The sequence below is a fragment of the Nothobranchius furzeri genome, chromosome 5 (genome assembly GCF_043380555.1).
Source record: "Nothobranchius furzeri strain GRZ-AD chromosome 5, NfurGRZ-RIMD1, whole genome shotgun sequence".
Taxonomy (NCBI): domain Eukaryota; kingdom Metazoa; phylum Chordata; class Actinopteri; order Cyprinodontiformes; family Nothobranchiidae; genus Nothobranchius; species Nothobranchius furzeri.
The window spans coordinates 64,508,405-64,528,460 of record NC_091745.1 but is presented as its reverse complement, the minus strand read 5'-3'; the positions used below and the strand labels follow the sequence as shown (position 1 = coordinate 64,528,460).

Genomic DNA, 20,056 nt, shown 5'->3' with positions numbered 1-20,056 from the left:
CCAGGAGGGGGATTCAGCTGATGCTGCAACGCGTTTATGTCTCATCTCTAATGATTGACTAGCTGTTAATTATTGCACTTTTCACTTTTACTGGTCAGAAAACTGTGATCCGAAGACAAATGAATGAAAGATCTTTTGAAATTCATGAATATCTATTTTGTTGTTTTTGTTTGTAAAAAAAAATCTGTTTTTTTTTCAAAATGAGTTTCTGATTGAAATGTTTCACAATCCTTCCAAATTATTGTCAGTTCATATAAGAACCACTAGGTGGCAGCATTTGAAAAGATTTTTATGAAAATCTCTTCCACTCACAAGTAGATTTTCTTTTAAAAAATGTAATTTTCCCGTAGATGTTGGTGAACTAAATCACTGAAGTCACCTGATCCTTTCTTGTCTCTGCAGAATGTCAAAGACGACGGTCAGCATGTGTGGAGACTGAAGCACTTCAACAAGCCAGCCTACTGTAACCTGTGTCTCAACATGCTGATTGGACTGGGGAAGCAGGGCCTCTGCTGCTCATGTGAGTCATCATTGCAAATAACTGAATCACCATAACTGCAATATTATAAAGTTTGCCTTATTTTTATCTTTTGTTTCTCCCTCTGTCCCAGTCTGTAAGTACACAGTCCACGAGCGCTGTGTGGCCCGCGCTCCACTTTCTTGCATCAAAACTTACGTTAAATCCAAGAAGAACACAGAGGTGAGTCCATCTGAGGGGTTTGGATCAGCGACGCTCAGAGCTTGTCTGAATGAACTCGGTTCACTGCAGCATGACTTATTACCAGAATAATCCCAGTTAAAGACACAATCATTTGTCAGGCCTCTTTACTTTTTCTTCCTCACTTTTTTTTTGTTAGTTCCCACTTGCTTGCTTTCTTTAATTGTTGTGTCACTTGCACCTTTGGATAGATCTTGTTTTTCTGCACCGTGTTTTCTTTACTCGCTGCCTTTCCTCTCAGCGTGTCGTCTCTCCTCCTCTCTGCAGGTCATGCATCATTTCTGGGTGGAGGGGAACTGCCCCACCAAGTGTGACAAGTGTCACAAAACCATTAAGTGTTACCAGGGCCTGACTGGCCTCCACTGTGTGTGGTGTCAAATCACGGTAAGCCGCCTCCCGCGGAGAGGCAGCCAACTCCTCATTATCCTCCCACTGCTTGGTGTTGTTTAGGCTTCAGTTTTTGCACCTCTGATACCTCACCAGTCATCGCTCCAATTTACACTCAGAAAACACTTGTTTGCTGTTGCGAGTTAATAGAAAATAAAGCGGAGGCATTGACATGTGCATTGCAAATAAATTCTGAAAATACCCCAGAAACATTTATTTCTGTTACCGCTAGCTGACTGTTAATAATAGTTGCCACCTCCTCCAGCTCCATAACAAGTGTGCCTCCCACGTGAAGCCCGAGTGTGATTGTGGACCCCTGAAGGATCACATCCTGCCCCCCAACTCCATCTGCCCCGTCGTCCTGGTAAGACTTTACCTTTCTCCGGTCAGCGGAGTGAACCTGACCTCGTTTGGTACCTGAGGGATCCAATCATCAGCTCGTGTCCTCCTACTGCGCTCTGCAACAGCAGCAATTTCTTTGTTTCCGAAATTTACTTCCAAAATTGAGCAAAAGGTAAAAGTGGGCTCGAGGATCGCCTCAAAGCCTTTCACGCACAAAGACGCAGCGCAAACATGTAAGGAGTAGATGTCTTAAAATGCAGTGGATGTTTTATTTTTCATACCTTTACATTCAGTTACAATTTAAAAGTTGAATTTCTTAACAGAACACCCCCCGGAGTTCAGAAAGTGCAGCGTTTTGATTTGAATAAGGAAACAAATGATGACATAAACAATTGACAATTTATTCTTGAACTTTTTTCATGCTGCTTGGAGAAAAATGACATTGAAGATGAACAAAATAAGAGCCGGATATCTTCGTCAGTCAATCATAGCTGCTGACTGCCAGGCTATAGAAAACAACAGAGTCTGACCTTTACTAAAGACTTTTGTTTTTCCCTGTTTACATCTACGTTTTTGTTTTGATGCTTTCTGGATTCAAACTTGAATTTGGATCTTCGACCTCAGGAAAGACAGTCGACGCTGAGGAAAGACTCGCGCTCAAGTCAGTCGAGCCGGGGAAAGATGCAGAGAGCCAACTCTGTCACGGTGGATGGCCAAGGACTGCAGGTTAAACAGATGTTTTTAAGCGTTTTGCTCTTACTGAATAAAACCCCATATCAAATCCACCCTGTCCATACCATAAGAACACATTTAAGTTTCTGTTGTTTTAATTTCCTGAGAAATTCCTGCTTTACATGTTTTTCTTGCTTGTTTTTTAAATTTACTGTAAAAGAAAATAGTAATTTTTAAAATGAGTAAACAAAACTTTACTGAGTTCACCCTTAAACAATGAAAGCAGAGTTTAGATCAACACCTGTTGTTGTTGGAGCATTTTGGAGTTTCATTGGACTTTTGTAGCTGCTTGTGCATCGAGCGTAACTCTAACAGAACTTCTTTATTGTTGACTAATTAATATTTAAAATGTGTCTGTATAGCTGGAGGCCTGATGGGACTTTTCCAGTCCTGCTGGTAATCAGAACCCCCCAGCAGAGCTGGGTTGGGCCAGATCCTCTCCTGCATCAGGCTGCCAGCACGCAGCCGATGGAAACCTGCTGCCTTCTGAGGCGACTGCTCAACTGTTAGCAGCTGAGAGACAAAAATGATGAATCATATCCCGGGCAAATCCATCTCTGCCTCTCGCTGGCTAACCAGCATAATAATCAAGATTATTATTTATAATTACAGGAAGTAATGGATCACTCTGGAGTGGACAGGGAGCTCATTAATTCACCCTCGGCCTGCTGGGATAGCAGACAGGGCGAGTTAAGTGCTTCATCTGTGTCAGGGAGAGCAGGGGGAGAGTTGTGACTGACCGACCGCTGGCAGGACGGTCCAAACAGCCGCTGGATCTCAGATCCTGGAAGTGGTACCACACAAGCTCCGGCCTCCGGCACCTCAGACAAAACCCGTTTCAGCTTGAGGTCAGACAAATGGAAAATTCACAAAATACCCACCAATCAGGAAGCAGAGAAAAACATGCATTATGACCTTTGACCCTTCCATCCGTTTAATTGTATTTTTCTGCACCTGAAGAAGGTTAACAGTAATCGTTAGCTTTGCTTTATCCATGCTGAGGCTGCAGCCGGTTGTTGAACCTGCAACCTTCTTGACACAAAGCAACTGTATTACTGACCAGCCCTTAATAATAATAATAATAATAATAATAATAATAATAATAATAATAATAATAATAATAATTATTATTATTATTATTATTATTATTATTATTATTATTATTATTATTATTATATCATTATTATTATTTCTAATAATCTTACTTCTGAACCATAAAATGTGAGATTCCAAAGAAATATGATATATCAAGTTGATGGATCTTTGACTATTTTAACCAGAAGATCAGAATTTTTTATTGCAGGGATTAAGCAACACTTCATATTAACGCCAAGGAAAGAGAGAGAGTCAGGTTTAAAATAGTTAAGAAATGTATTTCTACACAATTTAAACAAGACTAACTTAAACACTCTGTGTACTGATGGACTAAGGTGGAGTGAGACGTGATGAATGATGATGGTGTGTGTGTGTGGAATGTCATTCAGAACCAGCGGATCCGGAGAAGCAGTTAGTTCTGAGTGGGAGTGAATGTTTCGCTCTAAACTTTAGTAGGTTTATAACACACATGAACTACCATCTGTCGGTCTACGTACCCAGGGAAAGCCTCCGTTAGATCCAGAATGCTGAAGTCCTCAAGGACCCTCCTTGGTACCGAAGCCGATAGAAAAGCAGTGGTCCCGACCAAACTAGTCTTGGAATGCTTCCAGGTCACGACAGGTTATCACTGGCATCTCCGAGACCCTGAAGGGGTCGTGAGGTTCAGCTTTTATTCTGAAGGAACCGTTGCGGTCAGGTGTAACTTGCAACAGATTTTATCCAGCTTGTCGAGGTTCTTTTGGCTGAAGAGGAAGTCTGGATGGCCTGTCCGAGAATTCTCTAGAATGCTTGAACTAAGGAAAGGTGGCATGGGATAGTTTTTATAATTGTCATTTTTGGTTTACTGGCGAATCAGAATTTGACATGCAAAAGACGGTTTATACAAACATCATAGATAACCACGCCTAGCCAGAAACGAAGGTTCTGATTGGATCAGACAAAAGGAAATGTGTCGTGTGACTTTAGCACTGAGTGTCATTAGAGTCTAGTGCAAATGCCCAAGATTATAATTACTTGTAAAATACTACTGATCACAGGATTATAATATCAAGTAATAACATTGTCATTTCACAGATTGATTGAACATTGGGCTCACATTATTATTGGTAATAACAAAGTTGTTGATTATGTATTTATCAAAATAGTTCTTTGTCTTTGTCTTGGTAACAAAGGTGAAGCAGTTCAGATGGGCAGAGTGCATGAAAGACCTTGGCCACTATCTCATGTAGATTAGCCTGTCAGAGACTTTATGTCTCTGGTCGAGCAGACGCAGCAGATTATGACCTTTAGATCAAAAACAGGACATTCATGCCACTACACTAATAATAATAATAATAATAATAATAATAATAATAATAAATATATATTACCAGGAAAGTATTTAGTTTATTTTGGAGTTTTAGATTTGAAAGGGTTTGATTATTTTTTCCAAAATGTCCATTTTTAAATAGTGAAATTTTTTATTAGTTTATAAGAATAAACCCTTTAGTTTTTAAATGTCCCGTTAAACTACATTATTTACAATAAACCCATGTTTTCCTCTTTTCATTTTGCATCCAACATCCCAACCTCCTCCCGCTGTTTAAGTCCGCTAATGACTGCACTATTTTGTTATATTACGTCCATCAATATTACCCAGCCTTTATCTATATTATTGTCATTTTTGTAACCAGTTTATCCTTTCACTCATGCAATTCCGCATAAACTGTCCCGCTGCTGCAGACCAACCAGCATCAGTTCCGTCTTCTTTTTAATCCACTTCAAAGGCGAATCAGAAAATCAAGAGAAAAGTTTTTACTCAGTGAAAGAAAGCAGATCGCTCGCCCCTTTTCCTCGGCCAGCTAACAGGAAATGTGTGCAGATGGCAGCCGCTGCTTGGAAGTGCCTTATCTACGTGATAAAATGTCTGAGGAATATGGCTTGAAAGTGAATTCCTGTGAAGCAACCTGCAGTCTCCAAACACCAAGGCTTTGTTTTGACATCTTCCACACAGATCACAACAATAGAGGGCACTCATCCTCTGCTAGTGTTCGTCAATCCGAAGAGCGGGGGCAAGCAGGGGGAGAGGTAAGTACACAGCCTGTCTCAACATGCTACAAGAGCCTCTAAAGGCCCACTGCTCAGCTACGGGGGGATGGATGCAGCATGGCCGCTGACTCACAACAGCTTCTGGCTTAGTCAAATAAATACAACATAACGTTTACCTAAAGCGCCGGCCGCCCCTCCGCTGTCCTCTCTTCTCTTCCTGTAAGGGCCCGGCCCCTCGTCTTTAACCCGGGGCTAACTGGGTTATTACTGAAACATATTCATTCACTACTTATTATTCTGGCCCTCATTTGCTTAAATTATGAGATCAAAATCTGACTTCAGCCAGTTGATATAATGAAATTGAAATTAAAATGAATTAGTCTTTCTAATGGTTTTTCCTCAAGGGGGCTTTGGGTTTGTCCCGCCCCGCTGTCCAGTGCTCCATCAATCCGTAACCCCTCCATTCACTTAACCTGAGAGTTTGAAGTCTCACACTTGATTCAGTTTAATGCTACAAGCTATAGTTTCACTGTCTACGTTCTTTTTTATGTATTTGTTTATTTTTTTTAGGATCTACAGAAAGTTCCAGTATCTCCTGAACCCGAGGCAAGTCTACAACCTGGCGAAGAATGGACCCATGCCGGGGTGTGTAACCAAACACAAAAACGTAGCTGTTTAACACTCATAGAGGTTGTTTCTTTTGTTTTTTAAACATGATTTATGGAATTGGAATTGTGTTTTTTACATGTTTAAAGGTATACGTTAGAGTGAAATAATCACAAAGCAGTAATGTCTCTATCATGTTGGAATGAATCGATTTTCTTTTCAGCCAGCTGGGTTGTCAGTTTTTCTTCTTTAAAAACTGAAGAGGGATTTAGTTTTTGTTTACAACCTGTGAGCCCGCGGGGTTGCCGAGTCTGCGCCCGCTAATGCTATAGTCGGCACTTGTAATTCGGCGGCAAACAGTTCCAGTTGTGGACAGAATGTTAGCTAATAATAGGAGCGACCCAGAAGTTATTCCTTGTAACTCCAAGAAACCAAGGCATCTTTTGTTTTACTGTAATATCAGGTAAAGAAGACTAGAGGCTAACATTGAGCTAACAATGCTAACGGTGAATTAGAAACAAATAGACATCTTTAAAAATATATTAAGCTTTTAAGCATTTATCTGCTTATCAACTAACTGTGTCTGACTTGTCTTTGCTTGCTATCTAGAATTGTGCTGATCAGTAACTGGCAACAGCCACGAAACTCAGGAATGGGATGGGGAGAGTTACTCATTTGTTTTGAATCATGGACTGCAGTACCCACATTTGACATCATTTTTGCTTCACGTGCTTTTTAAAAGTCAACAAGACCAAAATTAGTAAGGTTTTAGGGTTGCCATGAATTTCTTATTTTCAGACGAACAGACATTTATTCCTCAAGACCTTTAAGGTTCATTTTACGTAGTTAAAGTTTTATTCTGAGCAAAACATTTTCAAAATGTAAAATTTACTTTCAAACTGAGAAATTATATCAACTTTTACATAGTTAATTACAAAAACTCCCCACTTTAGATGATATTTGTTGTATTTTTCATTTAAATATCTCATATATCTTGACTTAAGCCCACTTTAGAATTATTAAATCAAGCAAAACTGCTAAATAAATGTATAATGTGAATTTAAATAAGCCAATTTGAGGTTTATTAGACAGTTTTAGTGCAAAAATGTACAGTTTTCAGATTTAATTGTCCAAAAAATTGTTTTGTTATTTGATATTCATAAAAATGTCCTTTTAAACTTAGTACTGATTTTACTTCATAAAACAATCATTCTGATAGATAATTGTAATTTAACATTCCCTGCTAACTCAATAACTATATGCATCTATTTTATGTTATTCTTTTGTAAACACGGTCACTAAAAAGCAGCAGATAGTACTTTCCTTTGTTTTGCTGGCTTCCAACTGATGAGCTTCTGTTTACCATCACAGCGTTGCTCCCTGTCGTCGCTCACATATAATGACCACCATCACATGCAAGGGAGGCCTTTAGTATTAAAGCCTCTCCTGCCCGCTCCCACACACATTACAAACACAAATGAGGTGAGTTCACATATAACAAATCCTGGAGACGACAGAATCATGCAGGAGCCTCAAACGCGGTGTGGCTCCATAAGCAAAAAGCTGAAGGGAGAGCCTGTGACACAAACCACTGACGGACAGAGGGGGGTGGAAATCTCACCAGACCACATGTGATCACGCACACGGACTAGCAGCCATGGTGTGTGGGCATCATCGGGTCAGCAATGGGTCATCTTTCTGATTAGGACAATGAACAGATGATCTACATGCATAAGGCTCCTTCACTTTACTGTTTGCATCCAGGAATTCCTCGGTGTCGTGCTGCCATGTTGTTTGGCTTTGATTATCTCTGAAAACCTGCTGCTTTGTGACTAAATAAATATAAATATATAAATAAACAGCTGCACACATGGATAAAAAAGCACAGGGTGTGAGGTATCAAAAATAATTTTAAAAAGCAGTTATCGTCAAGAATGAAGTTAAAAAAGAATACATATTTTCAGAATAAAACAGAATTTTTGAGAAAATGATTAAAAAAACAATTTCTAGGTAAAAATAATGAATGAAATAATAACAGCAGGTATTTAACCCTTCACAATAAAAGTCTCAAACATACACACTAAAAACATCTGGAACAAATAACTTATTAGTGTTAAAAGTCTGTGAAAACTCCAACAGACAACAGTATTAATGCAACATTTTTATACTCTTCAGATGTTGTGAGGTGCATGTGAAGGGGAACCTCCACCTCCTAAAATTGAAGCCACAGAAGTGACAAAAACTGCAGTTCCCCCCTCATCCACTAGGGGCTGTCTCCAAAAAGGAGCGTTCCCATTAGCCACGTTTACATGCGCCAAATTTCCCCAATCCGATTCAAATATTGGTTGATCGGAAATCCCGAATCTCCGTTTACATGAACACCAACTGAAACGATTTGATCATGCCATGAATTTACATGCACCAAATATTCAGTCAGATTAAACAGGTTGAGCATGCGCAGAGTTTTCTTTCCCGGAAAAGAAAATTGTAAACAAACATCATGAAACACAATGAAAAATGTAAAAACAGAAAAAATAAAATTCTTCCTGCTTTCCTGATTCATTTCATCAATTTAATGTTTTTCTTGTTGCTCGTAGAAGTTACATTTTCTTCAGTGGATAACTGCAGATATGTGCTTTGCTAAATTTTATTGTTGACAATATTAAAATAAGGGAGGGTTATCCTTGTCCGCCTCTTGATCAGCTGGTCCGCGGCTATGACGTGACGGCTGTGCGCCGTGCTGCGTAGTGGGGGTTGGGGGTTGGGGGGGGGGGGGGGGGGGGTTCAGATTCATGTTTTATTACTAAGCTCTGTTGTAGCTTATTATTAATAAAATGTAACAATCAGCTGACACTGTTGAGAAAATTTGGTTCAAACTAAATAACAGGAGATGTTAAGAAAGTTTGGAAGCCTGTGTTCATCATGTGTTAATAAACGAACCGCATCTCATCTGCGTTAGCGTGCTTTTGTACAAATAGTCAGCTAGAATATTTAACTGAAGACGCTTTCTACTCAACATCAGCCTCCTTAAACTCAAACCAGGCCTGTCTAGCCGATGTAACCCTGTCTTCTATACGAGCACGTCTCCATCCACCTGCTGCAGAAACTGCTGCCACGGTCACAGAAACAGACTTGAACACGTTTGTCTAATTATTTGTGCAATAATCAGATTTGTATTTTACTTCCACAAAATGCAATTTCTGTACTAGATATTACAGAAACGAGGACGGCTTGCCATTCAATTTAAAAGCCAGCGCTTGTTAATTAGGCTGCCATTTTTTAAATCAGGTAGTCTAAATGACAGCGGGGGGCTTGCTAGCTGTTGCACACATGCGCAGTGGGCATTATTTTACTCCAACAATCCCAATGGCTGTGTACATGCACGTCAGTCCTAACGATGATCGAACAAACCACCTCTCTCAATCGGATTGAAATTTTATCCCGATCGGGCCGAATCGGATCAGAATATTGCGATTGACATGTTTACATGCAGGATTTTTGATCTGATTGGGTGTTCAATCCGATTAAATGTGCGCATGTAAACGAGGCTATCGACTCCCATGTTAAAAATGCAAACTTCACAGCAGAAATAAACACGTTTACAGCATTTCCCCACAAAACTATTGAGGGTAGTGCATTTTTTCATTTCTTTAGGTGTAATAAAGCCTGAAATTATGAACAATTAGGGACATGTCCTTTTAATTAACAGGTAGGAGATTAGCACTAGTGCTAGTGACTTACCTCCTGCTTGTTTCCAGTGAAGGCCTCAGCCTCGGTCTCACATTAAAGAGGGAGTGGCTTAATCATGGTGGAAGGCTACAGGCACTTCTGTTAGCTTTGGTTAGCTCAGTTAGCTTGTAGCTTCATCGGCTCAGAGTTTGATGGGTGTCACTCATCTGCCTCTACTCTCAAAGCCCTGCTGTCAGCTCAATTTTTGTTTTTTCTGGAAGTGAGGAGACACTGGCAAAGATGGCGGTGGTGGGTGCTCCAGTTCAGCTCTTTAGAAACCTACGGGTGGCGGCGCAGAGGGTTTGTCTATTATATTTGTAGTCATGCAAGCTATTATGCATGGATTTAAAAAGTTCTGAGTTCCTCTCTGGAAGTAGCCATTAAGTTCCGTTTCTATAAAATGTCTCATTATTCATATTTTACTGTGTAAAAGCAAACCTAGAAACCGCCATTCAATTAATGTTAATAAATAAAAAATAATAATCAGTCGGCAACAGTCAGCTGCTAACATAATAGCCAACATTTCATCTTCTATCTAGAAATTTTAAACTTCATTTAGAAAATGTTGATATGTTTTCAGAATAGTTCGCCAGACGTGACCTTTCTGCCGACCCAGTATGGGTTGAAGCGTCACCTGCCACGCCTGCAACTGAATCCAGAGCCTCCCAGCCCACCCCCGCTTTGCTGACAAAATTCCAGATGACCTTGCTCAGCTTTTACCTTGTTAATATTTTGTTAAGTCTCCTCACCGCAGCACACATTAGCAGGGCGAGCGGTCACCATCGGACACGGTGGGGCCGATGCCGCCGCACACACCGCTGTCAAATTAGCTGCCTTGCTAACACAATTACAGCAAATTAAGTGTTTGTTTCTTGGTATTTAAATATCCCCAAAGTTGCCTTTCATGTCTGCGGTCGTCTGTTTTGTGCGTAATGTGGTTTGTAGCCCCAGTTGGAGAGTAATTGAGCGAATCATTTACCCGCCATACAAAGCCGGGAGGCTGGCTCATTCAGTTAGGGCTTTGTTATTGTGAAGGAACGGAAGAAGTTGGACTGAACATTGCCTGTCATGATCCAATTAGTCCTCGAACAGGCAGGCTACCTCACTGAATGAATAATATCAATGTGGCATGGGTTATTTTGTGGGATTAGAGGCAGTTTGCAGCGGAGCAGTGAGCCCCAGAAACCTATTAATGCCACATGTTATAAAATCCCAATAAAAACTGGGATACTTTAGTGAAACTTTGACTTTTTTCATAAATTAGCATTTGAAATATTTCACTTTTAAATAGAAGACTCATTGTTTTGTAAGTATTTGTAAAAGCAAAAGTGTTTTGGTTGCAGGTTGAATTTCTTCAGAGAGGTTCCTGACGCCAGAGTGTTGGCCTGTGGGGGGGACGGTACCGTGGGCTGGATTCTGGACTTTATAGGTACAAATATAACTTCTTTTTTTTCCTATGATGCTACAAAAATAATTTATTTTTCTTCCACGGCATCAGATGTCTAAAGCTACCATGCTGACATTTGTCATAAATATGTCCTGTTTACTTTTTAGGCAAAATTTAGTTTTTATCCATTTCCAAAGTCTCCATCGCTCTTACTGTTCATCCTGCAGCCGTAAGCATCATTTATCGGTTGTGTATAAAGACTTTCATCTGGCCAGTGAAGGTCAGTCAAATGGGATGATTACGCCAGTGGGAAAACAGCATATTAGTCGTCATTTAAAGGAAAACAAAATCACCTGGCCGCCTCTGATTGGCTGTGAAGATGTGTTACTTGTTTGGACTCTCAAAAATTGCCTCAATTTTTTATCAATCAAGACACAGGCAGGTAATAACCGTCGGGCAAAATGTGTTTTTTCTTTTAATGGACTGTACGACAGGAAGTTCATACTGTCTTTGTTTTACAAGGATGCAAAATGGATTTGAAGCGTTGTTTGCAAGATTTTTCAGCTGCGATCTTTTCCTCTTGGTTTTGGTTTTCTTTTACATTTTGTTGTGATGTTTGTGTCCCTGTTTTAGATAAAGCCAACCTGGACAGGAACCCTCCTGTGTGCATCCTTCCTCTCGGTACGGGCAACGACCTGGCGCGGTGCCTACGGTGGGGAGGAGGTACGGACGGACACAGGTTTAAGTGTTTGCTACCGATAATAAAGCTTGTCAAAAGGGTCAGAGGCTATAATTACTGAAAGATCACCTACTGTATGGACTTTGAAAGCCATTTAAGCAGCCATAATATTATGACCACCTGCCCAGAGCATTGAGCCACCATAACACTTGGACCAAAGTCCATGTGGGGAAGTTCTGGCATGTCTTTTGGGTTCCGTGGATTGGCTTGGCTTCCTACGCGTCATTAAATAAGTTCAGTAAACACAGACAGCTTAGATTCTTCATAATCTTTAGGATCGCAACTATTACATCACAAGTGGTAGAGACTGTCACAAACTTGTGAGAAATTTACCTGATTTTCATTTGAAATCACTCTGACGTCATTAGAAATCACTCAGAATTTGTCCCAATGATACGTTGCATTTCTTCCTGCATCACTTACAGGAAAACTGGATTCATCCTCTATATAACAGATTCTACTTTTTTTGTTTTTAACTTTAAACAACAAAATATTAGAAAAATAACTGAAGTAAACTATATACTGTATACTAATATGCAGTCTCACCAGCATATGACTTTTTTTGACATTGCATTTATGACTTAGAATTTTATCCTATGAAATTTAGTATTAGAATTTTTTCATTCATGAACACCACTGACCATTGCAAAAATTCAACAGCAAATGAGGTGACCTCCTGGTGACCCTAGCCAAAGCCATCATTATTCAATCGAGTTAATATCTCACTGGTGTCACGTGATCAGAGAAGCGTCATTTTATTGGCTGAAAGCCACTCGACCGAGTGATGATTACTTTGGCTTTGGTCACCAGGTCACCTTAGTTGTTGAATTTCTGAAAATGAAATCTTGCAGTTGAACTTTTGCTAATGATATTTTTGCTGGTGTATTTTTTGTCAAAAAAAGGTCAAATGAATCATTTCAAAGGATGAAAAATTCAATGTCATAAATTCATTATTTTTTAAAAAGTCAGACGGCATTTCTTCCATTTATTAGAGACCAGGTGTCTAATTTATCAAACATTGCATAGAATCCTTACTAAAACCGTACTTAAGCTCAGCAAAAAAATGTACTCACGCCAAGTAGGTTTGTGATCTATCAAACATGGAGTACACACAGCTGCACGCAATCTCCGCTTCATAAATCGGAGACTAACAAGAATGTTTCTCAGCTGCATTTTAGTCACATCCTATCCTCACCACGCCCACTTACTGCCATAAATGGTCAATGCAAAGTGCCTTGTGGATCTCATGCATATACATAAGCCGGTTTATTGCAGCATTTTGATCACGACCGCAGATCAAGGAAGCGCTATTTCACAAGCAGAAATTGAGGTACTTGTGGGTGAGGTGGAGAAATGAAAGGAAGTGCTTTTGCAAAACAAATAAGAGAAAATCCACAGAGTGGCACAGCGTTGCTGAGGCCGTCAATGTTGTGAGTTCTTCAGAGAGATCTATGGCGGATATAAAAAAAAATGGTCCGATCAGGAATCAATCCCCAGACTCCCGGGTGAGAGCCACTCGCACTAACCAGTCAGCCAAACAGAGACCTCCCTTGATCAAATAGCCAGGGCGCATGACCAGTCGGGTCACAGTGACAGGACACACGCACTGTCACAGACGCATGACATTCAGTCCCCCTGCTGATATTCTGCATTCCGTATTCTGCGCTTCAGGCTGTCTGTGTGTGTGTGTGTGTGTGAGTGCGTGCATGTGTGTGTGTGTGTGCGCTCGCATGTGGGGGGCTTCTTCTGTGTGTGCACACGAAGCAGTACAAGTGATAATGCTGCTGGAATTCATAATTTTATCCTTCTCAGCAGCAGCACTGCAGGTGCTCTCCGTGTCCAAAATGTGTGTAAGCCAGGTCCTTAGTCAACTTAAAGTTGCGTACACTTTCCCGCTAAGTTTTCTTCCATAAATCCATAGTTTGCATGGAAAGTTGCTTACGCAGTTTTCTGACCCCGTTTTGCGCGTAAGCAAGCTTGATAAATGTGGCCCCAGATCCACTGAAATACAGAGTGAATGAGAGCTTTAAGAACTTTTCATGTTTGGTCCTGGGTCTCATTCAAGGAAACTGGGAACTTTCAGAAACTCCCAGTTGCAGCTCAGTTAGATACTCGTGCTATGTTTGTAATGTTTAATCTAATAAAAATAAATCCCTGTAAATCCCAGGAAGTAGTTACTTCAAACAGAACATGACAGCAGTGGTCATAATGTTCTGGCAGGTCGGTGTGAATGAAGTGGGGGCGTGTGCATCCTGGGATGTTTCTCACATCCTGATAGGAGCATAAATAAATGTACCTGATAATGTTCAAACTAAACCTTTATTAGATTTTATTTATGTAGCAACTTTAACTGATAAAAAAATGAACACAGTAAGATAAATTATAATAATTTTATATCGCTAAAATTATGAGGATCAGACAACGTCATGAGAAAAGGTTTGCTGGGCTGGAGTGAGCTGCTCTGTTATAAAAATAGTTCATTTATTAGTCATGTTATGAACAGATAATAAATACAAATATTGAATAAGTGCAAAATTTCCTACTTTCCATCAGAACTGATGCAAATAAAGATATTTAGGATGTTTTACTTCAATGAAAAACACACAAAGGAACCATTACAGGCCAGTTTGTTTTTAAAACAGTTCTGAGATAAACCTTAACACAGACGCTACTTGTTAATTTTCTGTCAGATGAGTAATTCATGAGCATTCAATTGGCAGTTTGATCAACTAAGAAAACGTAGCTTTTTTATTTTTAAATGAGTTTCCAGCGAGCTGAAAAACATCATCTGATTGTTTCTAATGTTGAACATGTTGCTTTAAGGCTATGAGGGCGAAAGCCTCCTAAAGATCCTGCGGGACATCGAGAACAGCTCAGAAGTGATGCTGGATCGCTGGAAGATAGACGTCACCCCCTCCGACAAGGAGGAGAGAGGAGACCCGGTGCCTTACAGCATCATGAACAACTACTTCTCCATCGGAGTGGTGAGTCTGACCCTCAGTCACATCATGAAAAAAAGAAAGATGTCCTCTAGAGATGCAGCAGAGTCCACAAATGAGAGGAATTAAATAGTTTAACCATGAAAAATTCAAACAGAGACCCAGGATCACACCTTTAGCAGCTGCAAAAGGAAGCTAGTGATGGAATTTGATGTTTGAAATGGTTTCAATAAATAATCATTAAAGGAGAGTTTATTGGTAGCTGTTTGAACTGCATCATTATTGACAGCTGACTGCATGTCACCAAGAGACAACGTGACACCCTTTCACAAGAAAAAACACCTTCATGTGGCTGGGATTGTGTTGAGTCTCACTTTTTGTGTCAGATGAGAACATCTCACATGTATTAACACACACACACACACACACGCTCACACACACACATCAACTCTTCAGCACCTGCATTCCAAATTGTATAATTTGTGAAATTTGTGTAAATTCTCACATTTGTAATAATCAAAATAAACAAAAAATATTTTAATTAAATCCTCTGAGCAGCTAATTAGATCATGTTTGTACAAATATGTTTTATAAAGTGTGAAAGAGTTAAATAAAATAAATATTAGGTGAGGTGAAGCAAAAACTGGGACTGCAGGTGGTATTACTGCTGCCTTGCAGCAAGAAGGTTGTAGGTTTAAATCCCAAATGTGACCTTTCTGTGTGGAGTTAGCACATTCTCCCGGTGCATATGTGGATAACATTGGTTACCAGTTTTACTCGACAACAGGAAAGATGTGGGTTTTCTCCTGGTTCTCCACGAAAACATGGATGTTTGTGTTAACTGGAGACACTAAAACGTCCCTAGGTGTGTGTGTGTGTGTGTGTGTGTGTGTGTGTGTGTGTGTGTGTGTGTGTGTGTGTGTGTGTGTGTGTGTGTGTGTGTGTGTGTGTGTGTGTGTGTGTGTGTGTGTCCCTGTGATGGACTGGAGACCTGTCCAGGGTGTCCCCCGCCTCTTGTGGCAGATAGACACCAGCTCACTAAAAAGCAGTCCAGAGCATGAGTGAGTGATGAATGACTGAGTGAAAACAGATGTTTCAAACAAGGCTTTTACCCAACAAGACAGTTTTATGGAAAAACTGATTAATCTCAGGAATTACAATCGTGTAGAGTTATATTTCTGGTCGAAAGGAGTCCCAACTGCTGCAAACAGCTTTTGTGATGAAGTCTTCAAAATGTCTTCAAATGTTTGTTTGTGTCCGTTCCCTTATGAGACCAATTTCCTCATAAAACGGTAACAGAGTGGTTGCATAAATAAATAAGTAAATAAAAATAAATAAAACCTGCCTCAATCCTTGTTCTAGTTTAGTCAAGAAGTGCGATAATTAGAGATTACTTTGAGAGTGGTTGAAGAGAAAATTGTGAATAGAATCAGGGTACATCACAAACAAACTGAGACACAATGTAAACACTTTTTTGACCAAATTGCAACAAGAAAATTTGCACAACTGTTGCTTTTGTCTTCAGTTGCATCCTGTTATATGGAGTTAGGATTATGACAATATTAACATAAGGTGTACGTTTGTACGTTTTGTAACTTTATTTTTCATTTTGTAGCATGTATTTCACGTTTTGTAACACATAACCTTCGATTTGTAGCATATAATTCTCATTTTGTAACTCGTAAATTTCAGCATGTAACACACAACATTCGTTTTGTAGCATGTAATTCTCGTTTTGTAAATTGTAGCTTTCAGCATGTAACGTTAAACTTTTATATAACTTGCAGAAAAAAATCATTGTGAAAGTTTCAAATCACTATTCTTGTCCCAAAAGTTACATGTTACAAAATGAGAATTATATGCTACAAAACAAAAGTTACAGTTACAAAACATGTTAAATGTTAAAAAACTTGGAATATTGTCCTAATCCCAGCTCCAAAAATTTATACATTTATCTTTTACACGACAATGTTTAAAAATCATAAAAACACACTGACCCATGAGAAAATCAACTTAAACAGTTTATGAATGTGCCTTCATAATGTTTTTAACATCACCTTGTTTCATTGATGATAAAGTGTACTTGCATTGCGAAAACTGCAAACTAAATAAAATCAAATTACAGAGAAGAACAAATAAACTTCACTAGTTTTGTACACTGACCAAAATTTTAATAAATACTCAAAATTCCATGCTTAAGTTATGAAAGGTTGAATTTGAATAAGTGGAACACCTGCAGCGGCAAAGTCGTCAGCTAATTTATTTGTTTTGATCACGTTGTGGTTAGGCATTTATTGAGATGTGCTCAAGCTTCAACTATCTCTGATCAATAAGCGAGTCTTGTTGTGTGTCTGCATGAAGCTGCAGGAGCCATCAGCACCTCTCTGTCCATCTCTAAGATAATGACTCTGATTTCACATAGCTCATGTTAGCCATTACTGATAAATGTCAGGGGGAAATATGGTAATTGACATTTGCAGATGGCAGAGGAGGGAGCCACTGAGGGCTGTGAGTTTAGTACAAACTGCTGCAGGGATGTAAGTGATGCATGGCCCTACAAATGTTAGTTGAATAACACCTTCAGCCCGTGCTACTAATGACACTGTTTTAGGATGTTAAAGGACATATCTTGTTAACATTGTGATAGAGGAGGAGAACAATGGCTGTAATCTGTCTGCAGAGCTAAACATGTGGTGATGTCTACAGGGGGAAGTGTGAGATGGTTTGAGATGCATCTTGGTACATTTATCCTCTGATGATTTGTTACGTTCATTTCCCACGTTAAGGTCGCTTTATGTGTTTTTATGACAAAAAACAGCAAGTTGAGTGAAATGATACAAATAATGTGTTTCATTAGATAGGAGAAAGAGTTCAGAGAGGAGAACCTCTAAAAACAGTGAATGCTTGAGGTACGGAAGCGTGTTACCGTCAGTGTGGGGAACAGTGCTGGGGAATAACAGAATACGTATCGCCGTTACATATTTAGAATACTATTTATGTGTAACTGTATTCTTTTACAGTTACTATTTTTAAATAGGGTTTTTAGAATACAGATACTTTTGTAATACCATTTAAATACTTGTGTGTTTTCCATTTTCCACCCAAAAGATGAATAAATACATTTCGGCAATGTGTATGTCCACGTTTTGAAGAATATATAGTCTGGCCACAGTCCACTGACGGCTCTTAGTCATGGGGCAGGATCCACAGTTGCCTTTCAAACTGTCTCTGCATGCTATTGGATAACAAACACTGAGACGTACTCACTGCTATGGATGTCAGTCAACGAGGTGGTTCATCAAAATTTGTCTAAATAAACTTAAGTACCTCTTTCTGCTTTTGAGTCAAAGAAAAGCCCAAGTCCAAATGGTCTAAGGGTTATGCCAAAGCCGTTTCAAACGAGCTGTTGCCACATTTGTATTAGTAACACCCCGTCCACAAATAGAGCACTGTGACTGGACCACTACAAAGCTGTGGCCATGGTTTTGCTTTGTTGGAGTAACATCCCGACCACCTGGTGAACGGAGAACTGTGATTTGTCATCTATTTTTATCAGACGCTAATGTGAGAGACAGATGTAGAAGACTATATTCATGCTCAGCCAGTATCACAACTCAGTGACTGATTATAATCAGAAATTAGTATAAAAAATTGTTTTTGAGTGAATTTGACCTTTAAGAAGTCCACAAAGTATTACACCAGAACTGGTTTTATCTTCTTCCAAGTCGCTTTTTAGAGTCACTCTTTTTGTCACCTCTGTTTCAGACTCGCTATTGTTGGTAGTGGTTGTAGCTTGTCGATCCAGTACACAGTATAGCAGGTTCTAGATCAGGGGTCACCAGCCTGGTGCAACGGGCACAAATGTGCCCCCAGGAGCCCTATAAGGTGTCCTTAGTTCCTGTTCTAAAATAGCACAATTAACCGCTCAGCAACGTATAAAATCATTTTTTTTTGTGGCTGTTTTTAAAATCACACTTTATGTGATTAAAAACATGGCAGCAGAGACAGCTTACAAGATTGTGGGAACTACAGAGGAAAAGAGCAAATGAGTTATACAGTGAAGGACCGGTGGAAGCTGGGCTAGGCTTCAGAAATGAACATTTGTGAGCAGCAGACAGTAGCTCTCAGCCTCACAAATGTTGGTGACCCCTGTTCTAGACAGTAGTCACTTACTCTAGTGTCCCTCCTTTGTGCGGTCTTCCAAGCAGACTTCATAGCTGCTGCATATGATACTGCCACCTGCAGCATAGTTTGGGCATTACACATTTACAGTAAGGTTAACGTGATGTCAAATTAAAACCCAAAATAAACTAACTATACCTCAACATTTTTGGCATGGAGTAGAAGTAAAAAGCAGACCTCGGCAAAATTACTTAAGTAAAGTACAGAAAATGTGTACTTAAGTACAGTATAGGTACTTTGTTCCATTCCACCACTAATCAGGGTGTCACGTTGCAGATAGGAGGAGGTTGGACCCAAGATGCAGACAACACCAGATGACACGAGGCAGGAGCAGTTTAAAAGTAAAATCCTTTTTATTAGGATGACAAACCAAAAATCCAAAATGGCTGGAGGCCAAAAACCAAAGTCCCGAATACAGGGAGGACGGAAGCTCAACATAGAGCACAAACCAAGATACGAGGCACAAAAGCTCACCTAGAGCACAAAACCTGGAGACAAGGTGCATAAGCTCACATAGAGCACAAAACAACGCTGACACAAAACAATGGACCGACAAGACAATGAGACACAGACAGGGCTTAAATACACTGGGGCATGATGGGAGGCAGATGGCTGCAGGTGTGTGGAGAGAGAACCAGGTGAGAGCAACAACTAATCAGGGAGGAGGAGCAGGAAGGAGCAGGGGAGGACACCAACCTGACTGGGGAAAGACAAACACACACACACACACACACACACACACACACACACACACACACACACACACACACACACACACACACACACACACACAAAATAGATGGAGAAGGACACACACACAACACAAAAAACTGAAATAATAGACCTATAGAACCTATGGTGGGGAGACTAAGAGAACATGAAGAAAACCAGGAGGGAGCTGGGGACAAAAAGGGCTGGAGGATGTGAAGGGACACCTGGAGGGGCTGGGGATGACTGAAGGAGCAAAGGATCTGGAAGGGATGATCTAGAGGGCTGCAAAACAGGAGACACATGAGGAACACAAAGAGACACATGAGGGAAGACGCAGACGCAGACCATGACACAGGGGTCACTGACTCCAGTCCATGAGGAGCACCATCCTACATATTTTACGTTTACCGCACCATCACACCAGGGTTGTCTCCTTACCTTTACTGATTCATCTAAATCAG

At 40.0% G+C, this 20,056-nt stretch overlaps 1 protein-coding gene across 2 annotated transcripts in view; it reads left to right on the top strand.

Annotated features, from left to right (window-relative positions):
- Nucleotides 1-20,056, top strand: part of dgkb (diacylglycerol kinase, beta) — a 115,016-nt gene that overhangs the window by 33,974 nt on the left and 60,986 nt on the right. For both annotated transcript variants that reach the window (XM_015949822.3, XM_015949821.3), the window contains 10 exons: nucleotides 403-520; nucleotides 612-700; nucleotides 986-1,102; nucleotides 1,371-1,469; nucleotides 2,072-2,173; nucleotides 5,268-5,341; nucleotides 5,873-5,947; nucleotides 10,981-11,066; nucleotides 11,658-11,747; nucleotides 14,587-14,747. In XM_015949822.3, coding sequence (XP_015805308.3) covers nucleotides 403-520; nucleotides 612-700; nucleotides 986-1,102; nucleotides 1,371-1,469; nucleotides 2,072-2,173; nucleotides 5,268-5,341; nucleotides 5,873-5,947; nucleotides 10,981-11,066; nucleotides 11,658-11,747; nucleotides 14,587-14,747 — 1,011 coding nt within the window. The remainder of the gene's footprint in view (nucleotides 1-402; nucleotides 521-611; nucleotides 701-985; nucleotides 1,103-1,370; nucleotides 1,470-2,071; nucleotides 2,174-5,267; nucleotides 5,342-5,872; nucleotides 5,948-10,980; nucleotides 11,067-11,657; nucleotides 11,748-14,586; nucleotides 14,748-20,056) is intronic.